General features: G+C 27.4%; 1 protein-coding gene across 1 annotated transcript; it reads left to right on the top strand.

Moving 5' to 3' along the window:
- The first annotated feature begins 4,310 nt into the window (after positions 1 to 4,310).
- LOC107161331 (farnesol dehydrogenase-like) lies at positions 4,311 to 11,099 on the top strand. The gene is made up of 6 exons (XM_015507693.2): positions 4,311 to 4,920; positions 5,962 to 6,130; positions 8,905 to 9,034; positions 9,772 to 9,901; positions 10,767 to 10,901; positions 10,998 to 11,099. Exons 1-6 carry the CDS (start codon positions 4,789 to 4,791, stop codon positions 11,040 to 11,042), a joined length of 741 nt encoding a protein of 246 aa, XP_015363179.1. The 5' UTR covers positions 4,311 to 4,788; the 3' UTR covers positions 11,043 to 11,099.
- Positions 11,100 to 13,084: the final 1,985 nt, after the last annotated feature.

The raw sequence follows: 13,084 nt of genomic DNA, 5'->3' as shown, positions 1-13,084 counted from the left end.
GTGCATAATAAATCTGATTGGATTAATTTGGAATTTATTTTATAGGTAGGTACCTACATTTTAGATTCTGAACAGAGTGATGAATGTATTGATTTTGCAATGATGTGTGTGTTTTTTTTTGTGTCTGTGTAAAGCATAACTAGTCGAAATAATGCTTCAATTTCAAATTTTGGGGGTGGTTTCCGATGGAAAAGTGAATATCCTTGGTGGTTATAGAAGTCAAAAGTAAACATTTTCCAACAGTTTTCAAAAAATCGATTTTTTTATATGGTTGTAATTCAAAGACTAATCACTGTGAATACTTGAAATTTTCACCAAATGTTTATATTAGTGTTATCTATATACAGTTTAATTTTCAAAAATATTTTGATCTTTTATGAGTTATTTATAGACCACTGAAATTTTCGATTTTCATGAGAATTTTTTTTTTGAAGTTAAAATTTTAAGTGCTTTGAATTTTAATTTTTTACGAAATAGCGTAACGATAAAGATTTATCCTCAAACGATTTTAAATATTTGTTATTATTCAAAAAGCATAAGTCGTAGATACTTGAACCTTTTACCAGTTATTTAGATTGGCATTTTCTTTTTTATATTACATAATATTGGCGTATTGTGTTGCGGTGCGTTGCCCATTTACCAAATAAGTCGTTATTGACGTGTGTAAACGAATAAGATAAAAATTAAAACTAATTGTCTAAGACAAGTTCCATCCACACATTTTTTCAATAAGATTGTTATGGTTGTTACATCCATAAAATTTTTAGAAAATAGATAATATTCCACGAATGTTAATTTTAACTAAATTTCGCTCGAAATATGTTTGTGACACTTGTTATTATATAGCTCGATGGTTTCATGTAAAATTGTTAGATTGTTTATAACTATAAGGATTAAAAATACAACACTATGTTTTCCATAAGTTTTCCTTCAAGTAGCTATAGAGAAAACTCGAAGTATCATTAAAGGAAAAATTTGAAGTGCATATGAATTTTAAATATTTACGAAATAGCGTAACGATATGATTTACCCTCAAACCAGGTATATGTATATCTATGATAATTGATAATATAAGGACATAAGTTATTATGAATTATGATAACCACGTGCGATGTTTTTGGAAAAATTGATTAACCATGCAATATGCAAAATGCATCCTTATTGAAAAATAAAACATTTGTTTCAAAATAGAATATATGACAATATTTAAATATAATATATCCTATATCATATAGACTGACAAATCATTTCCGTTCAGAATCGTTTTTCCGTTTTTCGTATACAATGATACCTATCATTGCATTCAAATTTAACCATCCCTAGTCAGAGGTCCACCACACCCTCTAATGTACAGCAGAGCGATACCCACTTACCCGATTATTTTTTTTTTAAATAATAGCAATATAATTAATATAGGTAGTATAATATCTTAGACAAACAAACCGTCTCCGCTCAGAAACGTTTTTCGTTTACAAAGATATTATATCATTGAATTCTAATTTAATACTATCCATTACAGTAATCCACTTGAAAACTACTTTATTTACAGCAGAGTGACATCTACCTACTTACCCATTTTTTATTTTGAATTTTTAACACAGATTATTATGTAAAAGTTATAAAGTGACATAACTATAATAGGTAATTACAGCATACTCATTTGCGAAAATTTAATAACATTTTACAAAGAATCGTTACATATAAACATGCATTTAAATAAAAAAACCCAATATAATTACCATATCCATATTTCATAACACTATTAATGGGCTAAATATTATGTTGTTTTCCTTTGTCATACTCACAAGTGTAATACTTATTGTAATTTGTAACTATCAAACTTGAGTATCAAATATTTATATGTGTGATAATGTTTTAGTTTAAAAACAATAACAAATCATTCCAATATAGTTTACAAATTATAAAGAAATAATGGCAATCACGACAAGTAAAATTTTGTCGTGTCAGGAGAGGTAAAAAGCCTCTGAAATACCCATTACCCAATCATTGGAGTTGAATACCTACATTTAGGCACTTTTACTTGTTAATTGTTATTAAGTACATATTATAATTTATAAATGATGATTAAACAGGGTTACCAAAACGATGGTAAAATAAATTATAAATTATTTAATATATATTACAATGTTATTGAATTATGCATTATTAATAAGTTGGTTAGTATTATTAAGGAGTTGATCGATCTTCAATTTTAATGAACTCAAATCTCAAATTCTATTTAATTTTAGAAAATTTAAAATTATCCATAAAAAATTTAAAATATAAAATAGTCGCGGTCATAAAATAAACTCTTAAATTTTAAGAGTTTAACATTTAATTTTTAAACATAACTAGGTAAGTATAGTAGAAACTCATACTCATAGTTACTACTTATAAGTATGTACCCCTAAGTTCCCAACCCTTGTTTAAACACTATATTACGTTATTACCTACTGTACTTCATAGCTAGTTTACAAAAATACTGTTAAACCCTAATTTATGATTAACTTTAGTTGTCCTGAAACTGATATAGTAAAACTAACGGCTGACAGCATAATTTTACTAACCAAAAACTCCTTTATAATTATATAGTATAATTATTCAAACAAAAATAATCATTTTAATATTAATTAAGTACAATTTATAAAATGATGACAGGCCTATTAATTTTATAATATTGGTAGGTACTTATTTTTAATTAGTAATTATAATTTATAGATTGTAAATTTGTAGGTTCACAAGAAAACTAATCCATACAGAGGCTAAGTTATATATATTATATATATGATATAAAATAGTTAAATTATAGCTAGGTAGTCAATTATCTATACTTAAACTAAAATATTATATTATGCTGGCTTATTATATCTACATTATTTTACCGACAAATTACAACTCGCTCACCTATTAGTTAAATAATTAAATATCAGTAACCATTATATTAACTATTTTATCTATACATACTTTTTAAATATATAGTTATATAATATTTAAATGTTAATGTTGAAAAATTGTCCGAGAATTGACAATTCAAACGAATTCTATGACTGATCTTTAATGTACCTTTATGTTTGCTTTGTATTTTATTCGAAATTAAACATAGTTTTCATACATGTCAATAATATGTCATGAGTCATGGATATTATGCTATAAAAAAACAATTGTTCAGTATTCTATAAGCTACTAGGTGATTATTTAGCAATCTAATATTCGTTATTTCAAAAATTATAAATGTTTTAAAATAGTGTACCTACCTACATGGTTTCTAGTCATTATCAAACAACACTAAAAAATTAATGTTTTTTTTTCTCCAAATATTTTAAGTTTTTTTTTCTCTTTTGAAAGGCAATATACAGTTTTAACTTCGTATTACAACTTGTAATATATTTCTTAGTATTTCGATACATAAAAATTGAATTTAGGACGAGTAGTTTATGAGTTATAACTGTTCTAAGTATTTCAAGTTTAGATATGGCTGATTAAAGTGGTATGAAGTTACTATATAATTAGGTACCCCGAAGACTTTTTGTCCATTACTCCGCCTTCATCTAAATTATTTAAATATATTTATAAGTTATAAATCATAAACTATTCATCCTAAATTAGATTTTTATGAATCGGAACTAAAAAAAAATTTTAAAGATGAAATTAAAACTATATGTTATAATTCAAAAAATTAACATCTCAAAAATTTTGAAGATTAAAAATATGAGATTTTAATGAAAACCGTTTTTTGTGTAAAGATTCGAAAGAACGAAAAAAAGTATTAATACTTTTTGAATACCAAGTGTTTTATGTTAAATTAATCACCTAGCTGGTATAATTTATTAATTTAAGAACATTAAAACTGTTACCTATATACCTTATACAATATAATAATATATCATATCATGTTTGAAGACATAAATCCTCGAAAGCTTAATTTAAAAAACTGTGATTAAAAATAGACAATTGGCTGGAGCGCGTATATTTACTATTTAGTAGGTACCTATTTTACGTACAATAATACATGCATATTTTTATACAATAATAAACGTCACATTATGGGTATGTACGTGCGTGGAGAACGTCAATGATCAGTAAATATGGGAAAACCTCGATCTCGGAACTGCATTACTTAGGTATGACGTATGAAATATGCTCTTATAGTCGTATAACATTCTCCGATCGAATGCAGTAGGTTAGTAGGTATATAACGAAAAATTACATTGGTAGGCATGCGATATGTCTCCTACCACATTATTATGAGTCACGACTAAAGCTGATTCATAATGTGGTTAATAATATTAAGAAACTCATTAGTGTTTGATTAGAGTTGCATACTTGTACATAAGACTATTGCTGCGTACAGTTGTATGCTACGCGAGTAGAAGTGAGATGAACGTATGGTGCATACAGCATACCTAACATTCACCTATAAAGCGTGCCTACGGTATACCATAGATTTAACACGGACCACGAGCGCTGACCCAGAAAAACAATCTTTAAACATATGAGTAGGTATATATAAGTACTGTATTTCAGTAGTGGTAACACGATAGTCGGCGATTCAATAATTTTTACACGTACATAATCTAATCATAATTTTTGAACCGCGGTGCCTTTTACCTATAGTTGATATTTACCAATATATGGCTATAGACGCATAATTTCCTACATTGACCATTCAAAGTCTGTAAGGACGCACAATAGATATATAATTATTAATATCTATAGACATACGTCATAGTGGCGTTTCGGCGATAGGTCGTGTTTCAGTATTTGGATTATAAAAACATTTTCGCCGGCATGGAAAGGTGGAGCAACAGAGTGGCCATCGTGACTGGCGCAAGTAGCGGCATAGGGAAAGCCATTGCCGTAGCTCTGCTGAAATGCGGCATGGTCGTCGTCGGTATTGCCAGACGAGAAGATCTCTTGGAGGTGAGTAGAGGACGTTATAGCCGTATGTATTGCGTATTTTCCGTGATTCGTTACAAACGGATATATATATATATCAAATATTTGAGTCCTGTGACTCTTCTAATTTTGTGTTTTTAGCTTTAATATCAGAGTAAAATATAAAAATCATCAAATTAGAAGTTAAGAACATTTGGTTTTAAATTGTTATTTTTTTTAATGATATTTATATTCTATAGTATATACGTAAAATTAATACCTACTTAAAAATGCTCATAATTCACTTAAAAATTAAAATATTGTAAAACGCTGACGAAACAACACAAATAATGCTATTACATTAAAGTTTGATGATAAGCCACTCTATTATTTAAGTCAACAACGCAAAATTTAACTGATGAACGTAAATTTGTAGACGGTATGTTATACTTATACGGACGGAGACAACACCTGCAAGATGCTATAAAAAGTGATGAGCACTAGTGTCAACTGTTTAGCGCACTACTAAATAATAGAAATAATAGAATAGGTAATATTAAATTTGTAGTTCGTACCTATGCTATCGACTATCGAATAAATTCGTCAATCGATGATAATTAGATACAAACTATACAAATATAAACGTTCAAATCATTTGAATAGTAAATTTTCATTGACTAAATAGTAAAATATAGTAATATACTGATATGTAAGTATTAACTATCGATTATGCTTTAAACTCAATAGTTTTTATTTGAATAAATAATCGATAGTTTTGTTACAAATGACACAATTTATACTTTATATTGATAAAATAATAATAATAATATTGATTATAATAAGGCATTAAATAAAATATTTCTATAACAGCAAAAAAGAAAAATGCTCATCGATTACTTTAAATAAAACCAAACTAGGTACTTTTTCTAAGATGAGATGGGTTTACCATAAACAAATATTCTTAAATTCAAAAATGTATTAAAATAAGATCATGCGTAAATGATAATTGCAATTTTTTAATGTACCTATTATTGTAATTAGTACCTTAACATTGTTTTTTTTTTTATCACCCGATGTTTTTCATAGAAACTAAGCGAAGAAGTTAATAGTTATAGAGGGAAGTTCTATTATAAATCAATTGATATTAGAAATGAGAAATATATAACCGAATGCATTCAGTGGACCGTAACCAAATGTGGAAGTATCGACGTGTTGATTAACAATGCTGGAGTCTATGATGAAACTGAACTATTTGGTAATATTTAAAAATTTATAAAATTACCATTTACGTCCATTAAACAATAGAAATTATATTTAGTAAATATTACATATAACATAAAATATATATTATATATAATATATAACATATAGATATACGTGAAAGGGCCTACTATAATAGATGGTGCATTACTTTTAATGCGAATTCCCAATTGGCGTATAGATAAATAGTCTATACTGGTAACTGGTATAGTATTAGAGTATATGATGACATACATATTAATAAATAATAATAAATAAACGTAATTACTGAAAGATGCTAATATCATAATCCCAATAAGTGTAGGTAGGCTGCAGGTAAGAAATAATTGTTTTGTAGTATTGCCACATACTGGGGATGAACTATTTACACAATACTTAGAGAGGCGGTACCTAACTATAGTCATTAAGTATATAATTTTTGCAGTGGTGCAAAACCAAATCTAATATTTTGGGTTGTAGGAACATTATTGTATGGTCACCTAGAAAAAATTTAAACCACAAAGAGTTTTTACATTTCAGGTAGAAAAAAAATTATGCATATTACATAATTTTTAACACAGATAGGCAGTTAATAACAATAAATAATAATAATAATAGTTATTATAATAAAATCGTGCTTCGTGAATTTTCTTCAAATCCGGTTCGAACTTTTTTCCTAAGTTGCAGACAGAAGAACAATTTTCTACAAATTGGTATTAGCGTAAGTTTTTTCAGCTTAAATGTTTATCACTCGAATCGTGGTTATAATCAGTCCATTTTGTAAATAATTCATACTATGATTAGTATGATTTATAAGTTATAAGTTATAACTCGTCGGTTCATAAAGGCTTGTAGTAACTTTACTCGTACAGTTGTACCTACAAGTCACTTTGAAACACATTTTTAGATTTAATTTTGTAGTTTGGTTTGGTGGTGTATTTTAATGTATAGATAATGTTCTATTCGTCTATTGTGTCACTAAACGCGACACAATTCACGATCGCTGTCTAAAGTTTTGAGCAATTTGATATTATCTTATCTTGCAGTAAAATATATTTCACGGATTAGTTATATCGTACAAAGTGTCCACGATCGATTTTCACCAATTTATTTTCACCGTAAAAGTGTCCGCGGTAAGCAACTAACGTATTAAACAATAGTAGGTAGTAGGTACTATCTGTAAGACTATAGTCTATACTTAATACTATATACTTTTACAATATTAATACACGTCAAACGCATAAATATAAAAAAAATGTATGTTTTTACTTTTTTTATAATTAAGTTTTTCACGAAGTAAGATTGTAAGGTATTTGAGAGGACTAAGCCTAAATGTACAATATTATAATATTTTTACTTATTTGCTAAATTAATAAGCAGGACCTATGTGGCTATATACCTAATATTGTACAAAGTGTCCGTTTACTAATATTTTGTACTTTGAGAGGCGATGGAAAAAATACCTACATACCCGACAACAGACATTTAAAATACATCTAATAATTTAAAGAATGAAAATATTTAATTTATTGTCAATTTAAAAAAAAAAAAAACAGGGAAGTCACTTGGCTGCATAAAAGATTTCGAGCGTACATATCATACATACATGTAGGTCGTTAGACCATAACCATATGGCATATACTATATAACTACCTATATAATACCTATAATATGATCTGAGAGTAGATTGCCGTGTTAAATTGGAATTCAATATGATAAATCAATGCATACATAAACGGACATTAGGGAGTGCTTGAGCGAGGAAACTTTTAGGCCCACAAAAATAAAAATATATAGTTTTTCAGTTCTGTAGGATCGAAGTCTCCCACTCACATTGATATTAAAAATTTTAGCCTCCCTAAAATTGTAATGGATTTTCGTCTATGAATGCATGCGAAAACACGATTCTGAGCTCAGACACACGTCTCTCTATATAGTCTCTGGCCACACATATGGAAATATCTTATGCCCCCCTGCACGGTCTAATTGAATAGTTAGGATTTCCAACAACGTTTCTTTAGAAGAACAAACTGGCTCTGATTTAAAATTTCATGTAGATGTAATGTATAAACATAATTAATATTATTTATATCATTGATTGCATAATACTAATATTAATCTCGAAAATAGTTGCAGTTAACTGATTTACTATTCCTTAAGGCTTAAGAGAACGCTACCGACTACACACATATTTTATGTCCCCGTCTTGCAAGTGCGTAAAGTAGCAAATTTACGAATTTACAAGATCACGTTTAACTCCATTAGTTAAAAAATTAGATTAATTAGAGTAAATTGACCTATTATGAAACTTGATTTTAAGAACATTATTTGTATTTGTATGTGGTTTTTTACGATAACTTACAGGTTTTTAAGTAAGTTATGAGCATTTTTAATTTACGATTTTTTATATACGCATAACTTGCTACAAATTGAACTATCGTAAAAAACCCACATGCCAACATAGATAATGTTCTTAAAATAAATTTTTATAATATGTCAATTTACTCTAATTTTTAAACTAATGAAGTAAAACGTGATCTGCTAAGCGTTAATTCGCTATGATATGTACTTTCAAGATGGTGACATAAAATATGTGTGTAGCCGGTAGCCGTCCTCTTAAGGAATAGCAAATCAGACGCAACTACGACGTTTAAAATGGTTAAATTACTATTTTCGACATTAATATTAGTATTATACAATCAATGATATATATACACAAATAGTTGTGTAGCGTCCTCTTAAGGGTTAAATAACTTAGTTGTCAGATGAATATCGAGCAAACGATTTCAGGTGAATCGATGGACCATGGGAAAATGATCATGGAGACAAATTATCTGGCTGGATTTATTTTCACTAAAGAAGTTATAAACGTGATGAAGTTGAAGGGTATTGAGAATGGGCATATTATCAATATAAATAGGTAAATGGTTTTGGACTTATAAGTTTTTAAATTTTGTAAAAATAATAATTTCATTCAATAGATATTTATTAGCATATCTATAAGTTAGGAGTGGCCACTAACCTTAATTTTAGAAGCCTAAAATTTATGAAGCAGATTCAAAGTGAGTTACATTGTTATTTTTTTAACATATATGTTAATAAAATGAAGACAAATTGTGTAACAAATAAAGGAACATTATTTTTTACACTACACAGAACATTTTTGTTCAGGTACACACTAAAAAATGAGAATTTACTTTTAAGAAATGCTTTTTATATTATATTAATTAATTTTACTCTTATCTTGGTGTCAAGAGCCACATGAGACTGAATCAAAAGTCATAGGCGATAGCGAGCATCTTTGTGGCAATCTATGCTACCTATACGTAATACGTTATAAGTTAGGTTTTTCACCCTCAACATTGCACATTGAGAATAATAAAATTACCTATACATGCTTAACGATACAAATTACAATATTTGTTTATTCGCAATATTTAATAATAATAATCAATAACTTAAATAAAAGGTAAATTATAAGTATAATTATTTTTATTAAAGCAATTCTCTGTCTTCAGTTTTCAATTGATTTGATAATTCTTTTCAATATTAACAGTGATAAGTGGGCAATTAATTCTTGTGTCATTCAAGTCTGTAGCTAATTTTTTTATTCGTCTTATTATACAAATATATGGATTAAAATTATTTCTGATTTAGCGTGGCAGGCCATTATAGGGCTGAACCAATAAAAGCACTTATTCATAATGCCAGCAAACACTGTATAACATTAACAACGGAGAGTATTAGAAGAATGTTGGTTAACGAAGGAAGTAAAATTAAAATAACGGTATGCAAACAAAGTTAATAATCTTGTATTTGCTTAAGAGGATGTCAGCGCACTATTTTGTTTTCTCTCTTTTACCCACGCGTAACATGGACAAAACGCATTTACGCAGAATCATTTTTTCTATATCTAAGTAATTTTAGAGTAAAACCTTCCATTACAAAAAAGATAGAGAATAATATTTTTGAGCGAATGACATATCGATTTTATATTTTATTGATATTTGACTTTGTATTCGACTTTCAAAATAAATAAAAAATACTGTTCATTTGAATGTATGTTTAGACAAATCGATATGTCATTCACTCAAAAATATTATTCTCTATCTTTTTGGTAATGGAAGGTTTCACTCTAAAATTACTTAAAGATATAGAAAAAATCAGCGTCGTAGATACGATTTTTTTCTGGGGGGGGGGGGGGGGGGGGGGTTAAATATAGGTATTTATGATACAAATTACAAGTTATTAGTTAAATTAAACGTCATTTTTATTTTGTTTCAAATTGGTATTAATTCCATCATCGAAAAATGAAAAAAAAGATTACTTTAAAAATAATCAGTATCACAGAAGATAAAATACCAATATAAAAAGTTTTTTTGGTTGGGGGGGGTTTTGGAAACCCCTTAAACTCCTACGTTAACTACGCCACTGGAAAAAATGATTCTGCGTGAATGCGTTTAGTCTATATTACGAGTGAGCCAAAAAGAAAAAACAAATACTGCGCTGACATCCTCTTAATGTTAATTGAGAATGAGTGTTATTTTACACTAATGTTGTATTGGGGGAAAATTTTCAAATTTACCATATTATTTTAACAGTGAACAAATTATATGTCGTTTACTAACGACCTACTCAATGGTTTGTTTTAGAGTTTAAGTCCAGGAGTGACTATTAAAGAATCGACAGAACTAGAATTGAAATCAATCCCTAATATGACATATCTAGAAACAGAAGATATTGTTAATGCCACACTCTACATTTTAGGAACACCACCAAATGTTCAAGTACCTAAATATATACATCTTAATAAATAAAATCTTATTTTTTATAAACTATTAGGTAAATTAATTTAAATTTACTTTTGTATCCCCATTATTTAGGTATGTGAATTGACAATCAGATCTGTTGGAGAAACCATGTATTAATATTTGAATAACATTTGTTTAATTGCAATAAAATATACAAAAACTTTAATTACCAAATTTTGTATAATTTCTACAATTTTATTTTATTTTTATTACATCATTTAAAAAATTTTTCAACAATATTGTGGACTGAATTTTCAATTTAAATCTAATCTATTTTGAATCTCACTAAGTTTTTTTATATTTTATTATTATTAAATATTTAAATGAGTTATGCTTTTTAAATTGTACAATCATAGCACCCTCTTGATAATTTTGTTTGTTTTTAATGATAATTTGATACTTTGATGTGCTTATTATTTTTGTATTACTTATCTAATATTATATATGAATGCGTGCAATTTTTAATGAAGTATTTAATTTTAATTTTAATATGCCAACATCCATAAGCGTGCCCAAACATTACCAGTAGGACCGTCAAATATAACATCATATTAACACACACATACATATATAATACCTGTATTCTTATTCATCACTAAATTATTAAAAAATTAATTTATCTGATTTATTTTGAATGTACCTACTAAGATTATTGCTTGGATATTATGATGTTATTGAATATTAGGAGGGGAATGTTCGCAGAATATATTCAAGTGCCTACCCTGACTACACCGTGCAAACGTTTATGCCAACATCCAACAACATGTTGGATTACAATAAAAAATTAATTTCTTAAAATTAATTCTGTTTTTACTATTCTTAAAGATGCTAAATTTATATCAGTTTCACACAATAGTTAACTTAATCACTTTAAGTCAGATTTTGAAATTCTAGCTATAAAAGTTTTTATTTATGAAAACCTTTAAACTCAAATTAACACAACTCTATTTTAAATAAAAGTCAAACTTTAGATCCCAGTGTTCGGTTCAAGTTCATAAGTTGAACTCAATTTAAAAAAAAACCAGCCAAACAGTGCTCAAACATACAACAATATATAAATAATAAATCTAGACTTCGAACAGTTCAAACATAAATAAAAAATTGAAACACATAATACATTTAGAATACAAAAAAGCGAGAAAGTGGGTATCGCTCTGCTGTACATTAGGTGGTGAGGTGGACCTCTGACTAGGGTAGGTTAGATTTGAATGCAATGAAAGGTATCATTGTATACGAAAAACGAAAAAACGATTCTGAACGGAGATGATTTGTCAGTCTATATAATATAGGATATATTATATTTAAATATTGTCATATATTCTATTTTGAAACAAATGTTTTATTTTTCAATAAGGATGCATTTTGCATATTGCATGGTTAATCAATTTTTCCAAAAACATCGCATGTGGTTATCATAATTCATAAAACCTTATAATTTATATTATCAATTATCATAGATATACCTGGTTTGAGGATAAATCGTTATCATTACGCGATTTCATATAAATTTAAAACTCGAACGCTCAAAATATTTTTCCTATAATGAGGCTTCAAATTTTTTCTATAGCTATTTGAAGCAAACTTATGGAAAACTTAGTGTTGAATTTTATAACCTTAGATATAAATACAAATAATATTATGCATTTTGAACTACAAAATAATTTGCAAATATCCATGGTGTTGACGAATTTTTGTCCATATTTGAACTTCAAATGCTAATAAAAAAAAAATTGTGCCTATGTATTCTTATAATTTTTTAATCACTATAAGAATAACTTTTGAGAAACTTTTTAAAGAAAACATTTTTCAAGTATTTAGGAAGAGCAAAAAAAATTTCAGTTGTCTACATATATATAAATATCTCGAAAAGAGTCAAAATATTTTGAAAATTAAATCATGTATAGAAAATGCCAATCTAAATAACTGGTAAAATTTTCAAGTATCTACGACTTATACTTTTTGAATAATCACAAATAATTAAAACGTTTCAGGATAAATCGTTATTGTTACGCTATTTCGTAAAAATTTAAAATTCAAACGCACTTAAAATTTTTCCTATAATGATGCTTCGAGTTTTCTCTATAGCTACTTGAAGGAAAACTTATGGAAAACTTAGTGTTGTATTTTTAATACTAAGTTATAAACACAAAAAATTTTAT

The sequence above is a fragment of the Diuraphis noxia genome, unplaced genomic scaffold (assembly GCF_037042655.1).
Source record: "Diuraphis noxia isolate RWA-SAM2 unplaced genomic scaffold, SU_Dnox_SAM2 contig0004, whole genome shotgun sequence".
Taxonomy (NCBI): Eukaryota; Metazoa; Arthropoda; class Insecta; order Hemiptera; family Aphididae; genus Diuraphis; species Diuraphis noxia.
This window is presented reverse-complemented; position numbering and strand designations above follow the sequence as displayed.

Excerpts from the sequence above, each read along its gene's own strand:
- LOC107161331 (XM_015507693.2), top strand. The coding sequence starts at position 4,789 with ATGGAAAGGTGGAGCAACAGAGTGGCCATCGTGACTGGCGCAAGTAGC. Across the intron at positions 9,902-10,766 it reads GAAGTAAAATTAAAATAACG|AGTTTAAGTCCAGGAGTGAC; the intron begins GTATGCAAACAA and ends GGTTTGTTTTAG. Across the intron at positions 10,902-10,997 it reads GAACACCACCAAATGTTCAA|GTATGTGAATTGACAATCAG; the intron begins GTACCTAAATAT and ends CCCATTATTTAG.